This window comes from Oncorhynchus mykiss, chromosome 2 (assembly GCF_057628025.1).
Source record: "Oncorhynchus mykiss isolate SJ-2025 chromosome 2, ASM5762802v1, whole genome shotgun sequence".
In the NCBI taxonomy this organism is placed as follows: Eukaryota; Metazoa; Chordata; class Actinopteri; order Salmoniformes; family Salmonidae; genus Oncorhynchus; species Oncorhynchus mykiss.
The window spans coordinates 16,985,001-17,004,384 of record NC_143023.1 but is presented as its reverse complement, the minus strand read 5'-3'; the positions used below and the strand labels follow the sequence as shown (position 1 = coordinate 17,004,384).

The 19,384-nt window shown below is 45.6% G+C and overlaps 1 protein-coding gene across 2 annotated transcripts in view; it reads left to right on the top strand.

Moving 5' to 3' along the window:
• LOC118938160 (thrombospondin type-1 domain-containing protein 4) overlaps positions 1 to 19,384 on the top strand; it is a 130,847-nt gene that overhangs the window by 55,851 nt on the left and 55,612 nt on the right. For both annotated transcript variants that reach the window (XM_090190670.1, XM_090190666.1), the window contains exon 5: positions 5,472 to 5,571. In XM_090190670.1, coding sequence (XP_090046796.1) covers positions 5,472 to 5,571 — 100 coding nt within the window. The remainder of the gene's footprint in view (positions 1 to 5,471; positions 5,572 to 19,384) is intronic.

Genomic DNA, 19,384 nt, shown 5'->3' with positions numbered 1-19,384 from the left:
AGCCGGTGTCTTCTACCATGGCCTGGCCATCTCTCCTGTTCTGGTGTGAATAGACGGTGTCTTCTACCATGGCCTGGCCATCTCTCCTGTTCTGGTGTGAACAGCCGGTGTCTTCTACCATGGCCTGGCCATCTCCTGTTCTGGTGTGAACAGCCGGTGTCTTCTACCATGGCCTGGCCGTCTCTCAGTTCTGCAGAAGATCCACAAATATGATATGATTGGCTACAGTAAGCTAAAATAATCTATTTTATTTCAATATCAAATGACATTACTGTAACGTTGGGAAACAATCACTGAGTAACATAGGCCTACTGGTATGTCGGACTGCAGTATACATAAAGAGCATAGTGTAGATGGTAGGTAACTTACCGGTTGTCATTTCTGAATGTACGGATGATAGATGCAACCGTGTAGCAGCTCAGGTTGAGCTGAACTCTGCCCAGCATCCCTCATACTCAATCCATGGTTGAGCACATGGTCAACCAATGTGGCCCTGATCTCATCTGAGACAACTGTCCGTCCGTGTCCTCCTCCTCCTCCTCCTCCTCCTCCTCCTCCTCTAGCTCTAGCTCTAGCTCTAGCTCTTGATTCACCATTGACTTCCATTTTCCTCCAAAACAGGAGAGGTCATCTGTGGCCTTTTATAGTGCTAAAGTTCTGATTTCTAAGTGAACCATTTAGCAGCGAGTGTTTACAGCTGTGAGGAGTGAGTGTTTCCAATTGGTGTATAGAGCTTGGCATTGTGATTGAAGTTGCTTTCCAAAGGGACTGAAGATAATTTCATTTTTAATGTTGAGCCTAACGTAGAGAAATGTGTGTAGTGTTTTGCAAAATCACTATGTGATTTAGAATTGAAAAGTGTAAAGCAGGAATTCTGCTTGCAATTTTACAGACTTGGTTTCAGTGATTGGGTACATGAGTTTCAGGTTTCGGTGATTGCGTTTCAAGTTCCAATTTTAGTGTGTAAACAATTGGGAAAAACAGTAATTCTGACTATTTTGAGGAAGTGTATACTGGCTACGGCGTCTCATGACGGACAAACAGTACTATTGCAGTTTTTTCGCAAAGGTCTTTTAAGGGGGTACGAGAGCACCTTTGTTTGGTCCTCGGCTAGGTGAAGGCTGAACCGAAGCATTTTTTATTTATTTTTATTTCACCTTTATTTAACCCAGTAGGCTAGTTGAGAACAAGTTATAATTTACAACTGCGACCTGGCCAAGATAAAGCATAGCAGTGTGAACAGACAACACAGAGTTACACATGGAGTAAACAATTAACAAGTCAATAACACAGTAGAAAAAAAGAGAGTCTATATACATTGTGTGCAAAAGGCATGAGGAGGTAGGCGAATAGTTACAATTTTGCAGATTAACACTGGAGTGATAAATGATCAGATGGTAATGTACAGGTAGAGATTTTGGTGTGCAAAAGAGCAGAAAAGTAAATAAATAAAAACAGAATGGGGATGATGTAGGTAAAATTGGGTGGGCTATTTACCGATAGACTATGTACAGCTGCAGCGATCGGTTAGCTGCTCAGATAGCAGATGTTTGAAGTTGGTGAGGGAGATAAAACTCTCCAACTTCAGCGATTTTTGCAATTCGTTCCAGTCACAGGCAGCAGAGAACTGGAACGAAAGGCGGCCAAATGAGGTGTTGGCTTTAGGGATGATCAGTGAGATACACCTGCTGGAGCGCGTGCTATGGGTGGGTGTTGCCATCGTGACCAGTGAACTGAGAGAAGGCGGAGCTTTACCTTGCATGGACTTGTAGATGACCTGTAGCCAGTGGGTCTGGCGACGAATATGTAGCGAGGGCCAGCCGACTAGAGCATACAGGTCACGGTGGGTGGTATAAGGTGCTTTAGTAACAAAACGGATGGCACTGTGATAAACTGCATCCAGTTTGCTGAGTAGAGTGTTGGAAGCTATTTTGTAGATGACATCGCCGAAGTCGAGGATTGGTAGGATAGTCAGTTTTACTAGGGTAAGTTTGGCGGCGTGAGTGAAGGAGGCTTTGTTGCGGAATAGAAAGCCGACTCTAGATTTGATTTTAGATTGGAGATGTTTGATATGAGTCTGGAAGGAGAGTTTACAGTCTAGCCAGACACCTAGGTACTTATAGATGTCCACATATTCTAGGTCGGAACCATCCAGGGTGGTGATGCTAGTCGGGCGTGCGGGTGCAGGCAGCGAACGGTTGAAAAGCATGCATTTGGTTTTACTAGCGTTTAAGAGCAGTTGGAGGCCACGGAAGGAGTGTTGTATGGCATTGAAGCTCGTTTGGAGGTTAGATAGCACAGTGTCCAAGGACGGGCCGGAAGTATACAGAATGGTGTCGTCTGCGTAGAGGTGGATCAGGGAATCGCCCGCAGCAAGAGCAACATCATTGATATATACAGAGAAAAGAGTCGGCCCGAGAATTGAACCCTGTGGCACCCCCATAGAGACTGCCAAAGGACCGGACAGCATGCCCTCCGATTTGACACACTGAACTCTGTCTGCAAAGTAGTTGGTGAACCAGGCAAGGCAGTCATCAGAAAAACCGAGGCTACTGAGTCTGCCGATAAGAATATGGTGATTGACAGAGTCGAAAGCCTTGGCAAGGTCAATGAAGATGGCTGCACAGTACTGTCTTTTATCGATGGCGGTTATGATATCGTTTAGTACCTTGAGCGTGGCTGAGGTGCGCCCATGACCGGCTCGGAAACCAGATTGCACAGCGGAGAAGGTATGGTGAGATTCGAGATGGTCAGTGACCTGTTTGTTGACTTGGCTTTCGAAGACCTTAGATAGGCAGGGCAGGATGGATATAGGTCTGTAACAGTTTGGGTCCAGGGTGTCTCCCCCTTTGAAGAGGGGGATGACTGCGGCAGCTTTCCAATCCTTGGGGATCTCAGACGATATGAAAGAGAGGTTGAACAGGCTGGTAATAGGGGTTGCGATAACGGCGGCGGATAGTTTCAGAAATAGAGGGTCCAGATTGTCAAGCCCAGCTAATTTGTACGGGTCCAGGTTTTGCAGCTCTTTCAGAACATCTGCTATCTGGATTTGGGTAAAGGAGAACCTGGAGAGGCTTGGGCGAGTAGCCAGGAGGAAGGCATGGCCAGCTGTTGAGAAATGCTTGTTGAAGTTTTCGATAATCATGGATTTATCGGTGGTGACCGTGTTACCTAGCCTCAGTGCAGTGGGCAGCTGGGAGGAGGTGCTCTTGTTCTGCATGGACTTCACAGTGCCCCAGAACTTTTTGGAGTTAGAGCTACAGGATGCAAATTTCTGCCTGAAGAAGCTGGCCTTTGCTTTCCTGACTGACTGCGTGTATTGGTTCCTGACTTCCCTGAACAGTTGCATATCGCGGGGACTCTTCGATGCTATTGCAGTCCGCCACAGGATGTCTTTGTGCTGGTCGAGGGCAGTCAGGTCTGGAGTGAACCAAGGACTATATCTGTTCTTAGTTCTGCATTTTTTGAACGGAGCATGCTTATCTAAAATGGTGAGGAAGTTACTTTTAAAGAATGACCAGGCATCCTCAACTGACGGGATGGGGTCAATGTCCTTCCAGGATACCCGGGCCAGGTCGATTAGAAAGGCCTGCTCACAAAAGTGTTTTAGGGAGCGCTTGACAGTGATGAGGGGTGGTCGTTTGACTGCGGATCCGTAGCGGATACAGGCAATGAGGCAGTGATCGCTGAGATCCTGGTTGAAGACACCGGAGGTGTATTTGGAGGGCCAGTTGGTCAGGATGACGTCTATGAGGGTGCCCTTGTTTACAGATTTAGGGTTGTACCTGGTGGGTTCCTTGATGATTTGTGTGAGGTTGAGGGCATCTAGCTTAGATTGTAGGACTGCCGGGGTATTAAGCATATCCCAGTTTAGGTCACCTAACAGAACAAACTCTGAAGCTAGATGGGGGGCAATCAATTCACAAATGGTGTCCAGGGCACAGCTGGGAGCTGAGGGGGGTCGGTAGCAGGCAGCAACAGTGAGAGACTTATTTCTGGAGAGATTCATTTTTAAAATTAGTAGTTCGAACTGTTTGGGTATGGACCTGGAAAGTATGACATTACTTTGCAGGCTATCTCTGCAGTAGACTGCAACTCCTCCCCCTTTGGCAGTTCTATCTTGACGGAAAATGTTATAGTTCGGTATGGAAATCTCAGAATTTTTGGTGGCCTTCCTGAGACAGGATTCAGACACGGCAAGGACATCAGGGTTAGCAGAGTGTGCTAAAGCAGTGAGTAAAACAAACTTAGGGAGGAGGCTTCTGATGTTGACATGCATGAAACCAAGGCTTTTTCGATCACAGAAGTCAACAAATGAGGGTGCCTGGGGACATGCAGGGCCTGGGTTTAACTCCACATCACCCGCGGAACAGAGGAGGAGTAGTATGAGGGTGTGGCTAAAGGCTATCAAAACTGGTCGTCTAGAGCGTTGGGGACAAAGAATAAAAGGAGCAGATTTCTGGGCATGGTAGAATATATTCAGGGCATAATGCGCAGACAGGGGTATGGTGGGATGCGGGTACAGCGGAGTAGGACCCAGGCACTGGATGATGATAAGAGAGGTTGTATCTCTGGACATGCTGGTTGTAATGGGTGAGATCACCGCATGTGTGGGAGGTGGGACAAAGGAGGTATCAGAGGTATAAAGAGTGGAACTAGGGGATCCATTGTAAACTAAAACAATGATAACTAACCTGAACAACAGTATACAAGGCATATTGACATTTGAGAGAGACATACAGAGACATGCCGAAGGCTTCAGGCGTTTCTAGTATTAACACTGTGAGTAAGTACTGTCACTTAGTGCCTGAACTCCTTCTGCCCTCTTTATTAGTGCTTTGTGTGTGTGTCCCTCTGGGGGTTAAAGTGATTTACAGGTAGTACTATGATCTGCACTGTTCCTCTATTGGAGAAATATATCAGGTCTCCAACTGTAGTTTCACTCTCCTCACTCCCTTCAGAATGATCAAACTGTCTCCAGTACTTCTCTATTGGCCTGACTCGCACGTGCATAGACACACTTACACACACACACTCAGATACACACTCAGACACACACTCAGACACACAGCTCAGTGTTGGATAGAAAAGCTGGGTGGATTTATGTGTGTGTGGCTGATCCCAGAGAGTCTATTATTTCCATATGCTGCTTAGTGCATCGGCCAAATGTCAGAGCGATCATGAGACAATAGTGTGTGTGTGTGTGTGTGTCTGACTAATACCTCTCTCCTATTTTACGCTTGCCCTCTTAATTTGTATGACTCTCTCCCATCTCTTCTTCTCTGTCGATTATAACTCTTCATTTTCCTCTCTCCCTTTTCTGTTTCTCCATCCACCTAGTGTACTGGCCAGCCTTAGGGTTAGGCATGATATTATAGCCTCAATTGTCAATACTTGGGATCTACAGTATTGACATGCATTTCTCCCTCCCTCCCTCCCTCCCTCCCTCCCTCCCTCCCTCTGTCTGTTAGGTATGTGTAGGAGGTGCAGACTCCAGAGCAGAGCAGTGTGCTTCCTACAACAACCAGGAGTTTATGGGCAGACTGTATGACTGGGAACCTTTCACTGAGGGTAAGTTACACACACACACGCACACACACATTCACACACACAGACGTACAGACACACACACATGCACACGCACTTGTTAATGTGTATGTAGTTGTTGTGTATATGATTGTTTAAGCCTGCCCAATCCACTGCAACTCACATTCTGATTGGTAGAGAGAGAGAGAGAGAGAGAGAGAGAGAGAGAGAACTCTATATACCCTTGTTCTCACAAAACATTCCCCCCTCTGTTTTCCCTCTCATTTGTCCAACATCCCTCGTTCACTTTCTTTCTCCTCCCATCACTGACTGAGCAGAGAGATTCCTACTGAGTGAGATAAAGACGGAGAGAAGGAGGGCAGGAGGGAGAGAGGGGACAGTGAGACAAGATTAAGGGAGAGTGTGTGTGCGTGCGCATGTGTATTTGTTGGACAGAATGAGAGAATGTGAGAGAGTGTTGGAATGTGAGAGAGTGTTAGAATGTGTGTGAGTGAGAAGTTGTCTTTGTTTTAGGACCGAACTAGAGAGAGGGAGAGGGAGACAACTGTAAACAGAGATTTGGGGAAAGAGAGAAAAGAAAAGAAAGAACGAGAGATGGGGAAGAGAGAGGACAATTATAAACATACAGTGCCTTGCGAAAGTATTTGGCCCCCTTGAACTTTGCGACCTTTTGCCACATTTCAGGCTTCAAACATAAAGATATAAAACTGTATTTTTTTGTGAAGAATCAACAACAAGTGGGACACAATCATGAAGTGGAACGACATTTATTGGATATTTCAAACTTTTTTAACATATAGAAAAAACTGAAAAATTGGGCGTGCAAAATTATTCAGCCCCCTTAAGTTAATACTTTGTAGCGCCACCTTTTGCTGTGATTACAGCTGTAAGTCGCTTGGGGTATGTCTCTATCAGTTTTGCACATCGAGAGACTGACATTTTTTCCCATTCCTCCTTGCAAAACAGCTCGAGCTCAGTGAGGTTGGATGGAGAGCATTTGTGAACAGCAGTTTTCAGTTCTTTCCACAGATTCTCGATTGGATTCAGGTCTGGACTTTGACTTGGCCATTCTAACACCTGGATATGTTTATTTTTGAACCATTCCATTGTAGATTTTGCTTTATGTTTTGGATCATTGTCTTGTTGGAAGACAAATCTCCGTCCCAGTCTCAGGTCTTTTGCAGACTCCATCAGGTTTTCTTCCAGAATTGTCCTGTATTTGGCTCCATCCATCTTCCCATCAATTTTAACCATCTTCCCTGTCCCTGCTGAAGAAAAGCAGGCCCAAACCATGATGCTGCCACCACCATGTTTGACAGTGGGGATGGTGTGTTGCTTTTACGCCAAACATAACGTTTTGCATTGTTGCCAAAAAGTTCAATTTTGGTTTCATCTGACCAGAGCACCTTCTTCCACATGTTTGGTGTGTCTCCCAGGTGGTTTGTGGCAAACTTTAACCAACACTTTTTATGGATATTTTAAGAAATGGCTTTCTTCTTGCCACTCTTCCATAAAGGCCAGATTTGTGCAATATACGACTGATTGTTGTCCTATGGACAGAGTCTCCCACCTCAGCTGTAGATCTCTGCAGTTCATCCAGAGTGATCATGGGCCTCTTGGCTGCATCTCTGATCAGTCTTCTCCTTGTATGAGCTGAAAGTTTAGAGGGACGGCCAGGTCTTGGTAGATTTGCAGTGGTCTGATACTCCTTCCATTTCAATATTATCGCTTGCACAGTGCTCCTTGGGATGTTTAAAGCTTGGGAAATCTTTTTGTATCCAAATCCGGCTTTAAACTTCTTCACAACAGTATCTCGGACCTGCCTGGTGTGTTCCTTGTTCTTCATGATGCTCTGCGCTTTTAACGGACCTCTGAGACTATCACAGTGCAGGTGCATTTATACGGAGACTTGATTACACACAGGTGGATTGTATTTATCATCATTAGTCATTTAGGTCAACATTGGATCATTCAGAGATCCTCACTGAACTTCTGGAGAGAGTTTGCTGCACTGAAAGTAAAGGGGCTGAATAATTTTGCACGCCCAATTTTTCAGTTTTTAAATTTGTTAAATAAGTTTGAAATATCCAATAAATGTCGTTCCACTTCATGATTGTGTCCCACTTGTTGTTGATTCTTCACAAAAAAAATACAGTTTTATATCTTTATGTTTGAAGCCTGAAATGTGGCAAAAGGTCGCAAAGTTCAAGGGGGCCGAATACTTTCGCAAGGCACTGTACATAGGGATTAAGTGAGCGAAGGGAAAAACAGGAATGGGGGGAGAGGAGGGAAAGAGAGACAGCTGTAGAATGATATCATCAAGAATTTGTCACTGTCCTGACAGATTAATGCATATGTGTGTGTTTCCGCGAGCCTGTGTGTGTGTGTGTGTGTGTGTGTGTGTGTGTGTGTGTGTGTGTGTGTCTGGGAAAACTACCATGTAAATTGTCCTGAGTGCTAGTGTGTGTAAATGTGACCGCTGTATCAGTTGGCAGTACAGCCCCTCTGCTGACAGAACTATGACATCATAGAGCTACATAGACCAGGAAGTGTAGAGCTATAAAACCACTGATCTATGAGACCAGAGATCTAGAACACAACACATAGCATGTTAGAGAGGCTGGAGGCAGCACAGGGCCTCAGTCTAGTGCCTGTGGACTGGAGTGTGTTGCTGCTTAACAACAACAGAAGGCTTCTGGATTTTGACCCAACAACCCACTGGCTATTGGTCCTTCTCTCTAACCTGTAGGCTATCTGGCTCTATTGTTTATCTGATTGAAGCCAGGAGTTTTTCCTCACCAATTGTTTTTATTTAACCTTTATTTAACTAGGCAAGTCAGTTAAGAACAAATTCTAATTTACAATGACGGCCTAGGAACAGTGGGTTAACTGCCTTGTTCCGGGGCAGAACGACAGATTTTTACCTTGGGGATTCGATCAAGCAACCTTTCGGTTATTGGTCCAATGCTCTAACCACTAGGCTACCTGCTGCCCCAAATAACCTGACCTGATCTGATCTACAGTATGTAGACTGAGGCTGTATAGCTGTGATGAGAGAGAGTCATGGTTAGGGTAGGGCTGATCTATGTGGACTGAGGCCGTATATCTATGCTGAGAGAGAGTCATGGTTAGGGTAGGGCTGATCTATGTGGACTGAGGCTGTATAGCTATGATGAGAGTGAGTAATGGTCAGGGTAGGGCTGATCTATGTGGACTGAGGCTGTATATCTATGATGAGAGAGAGTCATGGTCAGGGTAGGGCTGCTTTATGAGGACTAAGGCTGTATATCTATGTCGAGAGAAATCATGGTTAGGGTAGGGCTGATCTATGTGGACTGAGCTTATATCTATGTTGAAAGATTCATGGTCAGGGTAGGACTGATCTATGTGGACTGAGCTTATATCTATGTTGAAAGAGTCATGGTTAGGGTAGGGCTGATCTATGTGGACTGAGCTTATATCTATGTTGAAAGAGTCATGGTCAGGGTAGGGCTGATCTATGTGGACTGAGCTTATATCTATGTTGAAAGATTCATGGTCAGGGTAGGGCTGATCTATGTGGACTGAGCTTATATCTATGTTGAAAGAGTCATGGTCAGGGTAGGACTGGAGAGACAAGCTGTCTGCACAAACAGACAAAGCCTTTCCCTGTGTGCGTGCGTGTGTGTGTGTGTGTGTGTGTGTTGGGCGTGGGGGGGGTAAGTGTGTGTTGGGTATGATGTGTGTGTGTGTGCACTTGAGATGTTGTGTGGGTAATATTACTAACATTACAAGACCATTAATCTCTCTGAAGTAAACATAATTAAAGTGTTTGTCTAATAAGTGTCTAGAGTGTGTGTGTGTGTGTGTGTGTGTGTGTGTGTGTGTGTGTGTGTGTGTGTGTGTGTGTGTGTGTGTGTGTGTGTTGGGTAAGTGTGTGTGTGTGTGAGTGTGTGTGTGTGTGTGTGTGTGTGTTGGGCGTGGGTGGGTAAGTGTGTGTGTGTGTGAGTGTGTGTGTGTGTGTGCGCAGCGTACATATATTTACAGGTGTATATACAGTATGTCCCTTTGCCAACAGACCACTCCACTCAATTCCTCTGTGTACATACTGGAAGTCTGTGTTTACTAACTGCTGTTCCTGCTCCACACAACTGAACTCAACATACAGGATATTAACACAGACTATATACTGTACCTGACCCTTAAACTAACTTGTAGTGTCAATCAATTCTGCTCATGTAAATAGTTATTGTTAATATCACTACATGCTAGCTACACAGTGATTTATTTAATTTCCTTCCAGAATTCAGTCATGACAACAATTCATAGCACTACTAACATGGTGTTCATTCCATGCACAAAAACATCAACAGTAGAGCATCCCATGACATGTATAGTATAACCCTGGATGCTGATTGGCTGAAACACTCCTTGTTTACTGTTCTATTTACATTGGTAACCTGTTGTTGTGGTTTATGACCAATATACCACTGCTAAGGGTAGTGGTATATTGGTAGTGGTATACTCTGCGTTGCATCGTGCATAAGAACAGCCATAAGCCGTGGTATATTGGCCATATACCGCACCTGCTTCATTATAATACAACTATGTCATACAGTAATAACTACAGTACCTATCACATTTACATAAATACTTCCCATATATTCCTTTCCTCTTACAGTATGTAAACGCAGCAAAAAAACAAACGTCCTCTCACTGTCAGCTGTGTTTATTTTCAGCAATCTTAACGTGTGAATATTTGTATAAACATAACAAGATTCAACAACTGAAGTTCACAGACATGTGACTAATAAGGTGTCCCTTAATAAAAGGGGGGTGAAAATCAAAAGTAACAGTCAGTATCTGGTGTGGCCACCAGCTGCATTAAGTACTGCAGTGCATCTCCTCCTCATGGACTGCACCAGATTTGCCCGTTCTTGCTGTGAGATGTTACCCCACTCCACCAAGGCACCTGCAAGTTCCTGGACATTTCTGGGGGGAATGGCTCAAGCCCTCACCCACCGATCCAACAGGACCCAGACATGCTCAATGGGACTGAGATCCGGGCTCTTCGCTGGCCATGGCAGAACACTGACATTCCTGTCTTGCAGGAAATCACTCATAGAACGAGCAGTATGGCTGGTGGCATTGTCATGCTGGAGGGTCATGTCAGGATGAGCATGCGGGAAGGGTAACACATGAGGGAGGAGGATGTCTTCCCTGTAACGCACAGCATTGAGATTGCCTCTAATGACAACATGTCTGATGATGCTGTGACACACCGCCCCAGACCATGACGGACCCTCCACCTCCAAATCGATCCCACTACAGAGTACAGGCCTCGGTGTAACGTTCATTCCTTCGACGATAAACGCGAATCCGACCATCACCCCTGGTGAGACAAAACCGCGACTTGTCTGTGAAGAGCACTTTTTGCCAGTCCTGTCTGGTCCAGCAACGATGGGTTTGTGCCCATAGGCAACGTTGTTGTCGGTGATGTCTGGTGAGGACCTGCCTTACATCAGGCCTACAAGCCCTCAGTCCAGCCTTTCTCAGCCTATTGCGGACAGTCTGAGCACTGATGGAGGGATTGTGTATTCCTGGTGTAACTCGGGCAGTTGTTGTTGCCATCCTATACCTGTCCCGCAGGTGTGATGTTCAGATGTACCGATCCTGTGCAGGTGTTGTTACACATGGTCTGCCACTGTGAGGACGATCAGCTGTCCGTCCTGTCTCCCTGTAGCGCTGTCTTAGGTGTCTCACAGTACGGACATTGCAATTTATTGCCCTGGCCACATCTGCAGTCCTCATGCCTCCTTGCAGCATGCCTAAGGCACTTTCACACAGATGAGCAGGGACCCTGGGCATCTTTATTTTGGTGTTTTTCAGAGTCAGTAGAAAGGCCTCTTTAGTGTCCTAAGTTTTCATAACTGTGACCTTAATTGCCTACCGCCTGTAAGCTGTGTTAGTGTCTAAATGACCGTTCCACAGGTGCATGTTCATTAATTGTTTTTGGTTCATTGAACAAGCATGGGAAACTGTGTTTAAACCCTTTACAATGAAGATCTGTGAAGTTATTTGGATTTTTACGAATTATCATTGAAAGACAGGGTCCTGAAAAAGGGATGTTTCTTTTTTTGCTGAGTTTATAAAAGTTAGCATTGTGGTATTGACGTTAGGGTGTGCAGGTGTTTGTTTTTTTTCAGCTCTCATCCCCTCTCAGAGTACTCGTCCTCCCCACTTCCTGTCTCACTCCCTCTCTCATTCTCTCTCTCCGGAGTTTGTTTAGGACAGCGACAGCCGGAAAGTATATTTAGACTACGTATGTTCACACTGTCTGAACACTAAGCTCAGCAGAGAGGGAGGGAGGGAGGGAGGGAGAGAGAGGACAGAGTGATGGACAGAGTGATGGACAGAGGGATGGACAGAGTGATGGACAGAGTGAAGGACAGAGGGATGGACAGATGGATGGACAGAGGGATGGACAGAGGAATGGACAGAGGGATGGACAGATGGATGGACAGAGTGATGGACAGAGTGATGGACAGAGTGATGGACAGAGGGTTGGACAGATGGATGGAAAGAGTGATGGACAGAGGAATGGACAGAGTGATGGATGGACAGATGGATGGACAGAGGGATGGACAGAGGGATGGACAGAGGAATGGACAGAGTGATGGACAGATGGATGGACATAGTGATAGACAGAGTGATGGACAGAGGGATGGACAGAGTGATGGACAGAGTGATGGACAGAGTGATGGACAGATGGATGGACAGAGGGATGGACAGATGGATGGACAGAGTGATGGACAGAGGGATGGACAGATGGATGGACAGAGTGATGGACAGAGGGTTGGACAGATGGATGGAAAGAGTGATGGACAGAGGAATGGACAGATGCATGGACATATGGATGGACAGATGCATGGACAGAAAAGGGAAAGCGGGTATAAGGGGCAGCACATCTCTCTCTCTCTCTCTCTCTCTCTCTCTTTCTCTCTCTCTCTCTCTCTGTCTGTGTCTGTCTGTCTGTCTGTCTGTCTGTCTCTCTCTCTCTCTCTATTTCTCTCTCTCTTTCTCTCCCTCTCTCTCTCTCTCTCTCTCTCTATCTCTCTTTCTCTCTCTATCTCTCTCTCTAGCTATCTTTCTCTCTCTCTCTCTCTCTCTTGCTCTCTCTCCCTCTCTCTCTCCCTTTCTCTCTCTCTTCACTCTCTCATTCTGTTACTGTCTCCAGTCTAATCCTTCAAAGATAACTATGACTGATAGAGAGGACAAGAGAGGGGGGGGTGGGAATTCTCCCTTTCCCTCTTTCTCACTCTCTCTCTCGCTCTCTCTCCCACTCTCTCTCTCTTTTTATCTCTCTTTCTCTGCCAACTGTGTGGTGTAAAAGTTCCATCTGGAGAATGGAGAGAGGACAGACTGGGAGGATGAATGGGAATGATTAAAGTAGTGGTTAATAGTGATTAATGACAGTTACTCTCTCTTTCCCCTCTTTAATGTACACTTACTGCATAGTGACTGTCAGCACTGTCAGACAGATACACATACAGGATAATACAGGAGCTTCTTATAAGAATCTCATCTGTCACATTGATACATCAACATACATTTTCAGAATGTGAATATTTCCTATATCTCGTCTAAACCATTGGCTTAGCAAAGACCCTCTTTCATAAAGACCCACGGCAACATAGCTAACTAACCCCCATAGGCTCAGAACAAACCCCCCGCATGACCACACACAGACACACACACACCATATTAACCCTTGGGGCCTGGAATCCCCCCCAACTCTTCCATCCATATCAAACAGAATGACTACAACATAACAGTTAGACCACTCAGTCCACTCCCCCTCTCTCTCTCTCTCTATCGCTCCCTCTCTCTCTCTCTCTCTCTCTCTCTCTCTCTCTCTCTCTCTCCTTCTCTCTCTCTCTCTCTCTCTCTCCTTCTCACTCTCTCTCTCTCTTCTTCTTTCTCTCTCTCGCTCCCTCTCTCGCTCCCTCTCTCTCTCTCTCTCTCTCTCTCCTTCTCTCTCTCTCTCTCTCTCTTCCTCTCTTCCTCTCTATCGCTCCCTCTCTTCCTCTCTCCCTTTCTTATTTTGCTCTCTGTCTCTCTCTCTCTCTCCCCCCTCTATTTCCCTCTCTCTCTCTCGCTCTCTTTCTTTGCAGTGGTCTGATACTCCTTCCATTTCAATATTATCGCTTGCACAGTGCTCCTTGGGATGTTTAAAGCTTGGGAAATCTTTTTGTATCCAAATCCGGCTTTAAACTTCTTCACAACAGTATCTCGGACCTGCCTGGTGTGTTCCTTGTTCTTCATGATGCTCTGCGCTTTTAACGGACCTCTGAGACTATCACAGTGCAGGTGCATTTATACGGAGACTTGATTACACACAGGTGGATTGTATTTATCATCATTAGTCATTTAGGTCAACATTGGATCATTCAGAGATCCTCACTGAACTTCTGGAGAGAGTTTGCTGCACTGAAAGTAAAGGGGCTGAATAATTTTGCACGCCCAATTTTTCAGTTTTTAAATTTGTTAAATAAGTTTGAAATATCCAATAAATGTCGTTCCACTTCATGATTGTGTCCCACTTGTTGTTGATTCTTCACAAAAAAAATACAGTTTTATATCTTTATGTTTGAAGCCTGAAATGTGGCAAAAGGTCGCAAAGTTCAAGGGGGCCGAATACTTTCGCAAGGCACTGTACATAGGGATTAAGTGAGCGAAGGGAAAAACAGGAATGGGGGGAGAGGAGGGAAAGAGAGACAGCTGTAGAATGATATCATCAAGAATTTGTCACTGTCCTGACAGATTAATGCATATGTGTGTGTTTCCGCGAGCCTGTGTGTGTGTGTGTGTGTGTGTGTGTGTGTGTGTGTGTGTGTGTGTCTGGGAAAACTACCATGTAAATTGTCCTGAGTGCTAGTGTGTGTAAATGTGACCGCTGTATCAGTTGGCAGTACAGCCCCTCTGCTGACAGAACTATGACATCATAGAGCTACATAGACCAGGAAGTGTAGAGCTATAAAACCACTGATCTATGAGACCAGAGATCTAGAACACAACACATAGCATGTTAGAGAGGCTGGAGGCAGCACAGGGCCTCAGTCTAGTGCCTGTGGACTGGAGTGTGTTGCTGCTTAACAACAACAGAAGGCTTCTGGATTTTGACCCAACAACCCACTGGCTATTGGTCCTTCTCTCTAACCTGTAGGCTATCTGGCTCTATTGTTTATCTGATTGAAGCCAGGAGTTTTTCCTCACCAATTGTTTTTATTTAACCTTTATTTAACTAGGCAAGTCAGTTAAGAACAAATTCTAATTTACAATGACGGCCTAGGAACAGTGGGTTAACTGCCTTGTTCCGGGGCAGAACGACAGATTTTTACCTTGGGGATTCGATCAAGCAACCTTTCGGTTATTGGTCCAATGCTCTAACCACTAGGCTACCTGCTGCCCCAAATAACCTGACCTGATCTGATCTACAGTATGTAGACTGAGGCTGTATAGCTGTGATGAGAGAGAGTCATGGTTAGGGTAGGGCTGATCTATGTGGACTGAGGCCGTATATCTATGCTGAGAGAGAGTCATGGTTAGGGTAGGGCTGATCTATGTGGACTGAGGCTGTATAGCTATGATGAGAGTGAGTAATGGTCAGGGTAGGGCTGATCTATGTGGACTGAGGCTGTATATCTATGATGAGAGAGAGTCATGGTCAGGGTAGGGCTGCTTTATGAGGACTAAGGCTGTATATCTATGTCGAGAGAAATCATGGTTAGGGTAGGGCTGATCTATGTGGACTGAGCTTATATCTATGTTGAAAGATTCATGGTCAGGGTAGGACTGATCTATGTGGACTGAGCTTATATCTATGTTGAAAGAGTCATGGTTAGGGTAGGGCTGATCTATGTGGACTGAGCTTATATCTATGTTGAAAGAGTCATGGTCAGGGTAGGGCTGATCTATGTGGACTGAGCTTATATCTATGTTGAAAGATTCATGGTCAGGGTAGGGCTGATCTATGTGGACTGAGCTTATATCTATGTTGAAAGAGTCATGGTCAGGGTAGGACTGGAGAGACAAGCTGTCTGCACAAACAGACAAAGCCTTTCCCTGTGTGCGTGCGTGTGTGTGTGTGTGTGTGTGTGTTGGGCGTGGGGGGGGTAAGTGTGTGTTGGGTATGATGTGTGTGTGTGTGCACTTGAGATGTTGTGTGGGTAATATTACTAACATTACAAGACCATTAATCTCTCTGAAGTAAACATAATTAAAGTGTTTGTCTAATAAGTGTCTAGAGTGTGTGTGTGTGTGTGTGTGTGTGTGTGTGTGTGTGTGTGTGTGTGTGTGTGTGTGTGTGTGTGTGTGTTGGGTAAGTGTGTGTGAGTGTGTGTGTGTGTGTGTGTGTTGGGCGTGGGTGGGTAAGTGTGTGTGTGTGTGAGTGTGTGTGTGTGTGTGCGCAGCGTACATATATTTACAGGTGTATATACAGTATGTCCCTTTGCCAACAGACCACTCCACTCAATTCCTCTGTGTACATACTGGAAGTCTGTGTTTACTAACTGCTGTTCCTGCTCCACACAACTGAACTCAACATACAGGATATTAACACAGACTATATACTGTACCTGACCCTTAAACTAACTTGTAGTGTCAATCAATTCTGCTCATGTAAATAGTTATTGTTAATATCACTACATGCTAGCTACACAGTGATTTATTTAATTTCCTTCCAGAATTCAGTCATGACAACAATTCATAGCACTACTAACATGGTGTTCATTCCATGCACAAAAACATCAACAGTAGAGCATCCCATGACATGTATAGTATAACCCTGGATGCTGATTGGCTGAAACACTCCTTGTTTACTGTTCTATTTACATTGGTAACCTGTTGTTGTGGTTTATGACCAATATACCACTGCTAAGGGTAGTGGTATATTGGTAGTGGTATACTCTGCGTTGCATCGTGCATAAGAACAGCCATAAGCCGTGGTATATTGGCCATATACCGCACCTGCTTCATTATAATACAACTATGTCATACAGTAATAACTACAGTACCTATCACATTTACATAAATACTTCCCATATATTCCTTTCCTCTTACAGTATGTAAACGCAGCAAAAAAACAAACGTCCTCTCACTGTCAGCTGTGTTTATTTTCAGCAATCTTAACGTGTGAATATTTGTATGAACATAACAAGATTCAACAACTGAAGTTCACAGACATGTGACTAATAAGGTGTCCCTTAATAAAAGGGGGGTGAAAATCAAAAGTAACAGTCAGTATCTGGTGTGGCCACCAGCTGCATTAAGTACTGCAGTGCATCTCCTCCTCATGGACTGCACCAGATTTGCCCGTTCTTGCTGTGAGATGTTACCCCACTCCACCAAGGCACCTGCAAGTTCCTGGACATTTCTGGGGGGAATGGCTCAAGCCCTCACCCACCGATCCAACAGGACCCAGACATGCTCAATGGGACTGAGATCCGGGCTCTTCGCTGGCCATGGCAGAACACTGACATTCCTGTCTTGCAGGAAATCACTCATAGAACGAGCAGTATGGCTGGTGGCATTGTCATGCTGGAGGGTCATGTCAGGATGAGCATGCGGGAAGGGTAACACATGAGGGAGGAGGATGTCTTCCCTGTAACGCACAGCATTGAGATTGCCTCTAATGACAACATGTCTGATGATGCTGTGACACACCGCCCCAGACCATGACGGACCCTCCACCTCCAAATCGATCCCACTACAGAGTACAGGCCTCGGTGTAACGTTCATTCCTTCGACGATAAACGCGAATCCGACCATCACCCCTGGTGAGACAAAACCGCGACTTGTCTGTGAAGAGCACTTTTTGCCAGTCCTGTCTGGTCCAGCAACGATGGGTTTGTGCCCATAGGCAACGTTGTTGTCGGTGATGTCTGGTGAGGACCTGCCTTACATCAGGCCTACAAGCCCTCAGTCCAGCCTTTCTCAGCCTATTGCGGACAGTCTGAGCACTGATGGAGGGATTGTGCATTCCTGGTGTAACTCGGGCAGTTGTTGTTGCCATCCTATACCTGTCCCGCAGGTGTGATGTTCAGATGTACCGATCCTGTGCAGGTGTTGTTACACATGGTCTGCCACTGTGAGGACGATCAGCTGTCCGTCCTGTCTCCCTGTAGCGCTGTCTTAGGTGTCTCACAGTACGGACATTGCAATTTATTGCCCTGGCCACATCTGCAGTCCTCATGCCTCCTTGCAGCATGCCTAAGGCACTTTCACACAGATGAGCAGGGACCCTGGGCATCTTTATTTTGGTGTTTTTCAGAGTCAGTAGAAAGGCCTCTTTAGTGTCCTAAGTTTTCATAACTGTGACCTTAATTGCCTACCGCCTGTAAGCTGTGTTAGTGTCTAAATGACCGTTCCACAGGTGCATGTTCATTAATTGTTTTTGGTTCATTGAACAAGCATGGGAAACTGTGTTTAAACCCTTTACAATGAAGATCTGTGAAGTTATTTGGATTTTTACGAATTATCATTGAAAGACAGGGTCCTGAAAAAGGGATGTTTCTTTTTTTGCTGAGTTTATAAAAGTTAGCATTGTGGTATTGACGTTAGGGTGTGCAGGTGTTTGTTTTTTTTCAGCTCTCATCCCCTCTCAGAGTACTCGTCCTCCCCACTTCCTGTCTCACTCCCTCTCTCATTCTCTCTCTCCGGAGTTTGTTTAGGACAGCGACAGCCGGAAAGTATATTTAGACTACGTATGTTCACACTGTCTGAACACTAAGCTCAGCAGAGAGGGAGGGAGGGAGGGAGGGAGAGAGAGGACAGAGTGATGGACAGAGTGATGGACAGAGGGATGGACAGAGTGATGGACAGAGTGAAGGACAGAGGGATGGACAGATGGATGGACAGAGGGATGGACAGAGGGATGGACAGAGGAATGGACAGAGGGATGGACAGATGGATGGACAGAGTGATGGACAGAGTGATGGACAGAGTGATGGACAGAGGGTTGGACAGATGGATGGAAAGAGTGATGGACAGAGGAATGGACAGAGTGATGGATGGACAGATGGATGGACAGAGGGATGGACAGAGGGATGGACAGAGGAATGGACAGAGTGATGGACAGATGGATGGACATAGTGATAGACAGAGTGATGGACAGAGGGATGGACAGAGTGATGGACAGAGTGATGGACAGAGTGATGGACAGATGGATGGACAGAGGGATGGACAGATGGATGGACAGAGTGATGGACAGAGGGATGGACAGATGGATGGACAGAGTGATGGACAGAGTGATGGACAGAGTGATGGACAGAGGGTTGGACAGATGGATGGAAAGAGTGATGGACAGAGGAATGGACAGATGCATGGACATATGGATGGACAGATGCATGGACAGAAAAGGGAAAGCGGGTATAAGGGGCAGCACATCTCTCTCTCTCTCTCTCTCTCTCTCTCTCTCTTTCTCTCTCTCTCTCTCTCTGTCTGTGTCTGTCTGTCTGTCTGTCTGTCTGTCTCTCTCTCTCTCTCTATTTCTCTCTCTCTTTCTCTCCCTCTCTCTCTCTCTCTCTCTCTATCTCTCTTTCTCTCTCTATCTCTCTCTCTAGCTATCTTTCTCTCTCTCTCTCTCTCTCTTGCTCTCTCTCCCTCTCTCTCTCCCTTTCTCTCTCTCTTCACTCTCTCATTCTGTTACTGTCTCCAGTCTAATCCTTCAAAGATAACTATGACTGATAGAGAGGACAAGAGAGGGGGGGGTGGGAATTCTCCCTTTCCCTCTTTCTCACTCTCTCTCTCGCTCTCTCTCCCACTCTCTCTCTCTTTTTATCTCTCTTTCTCTGCCAAC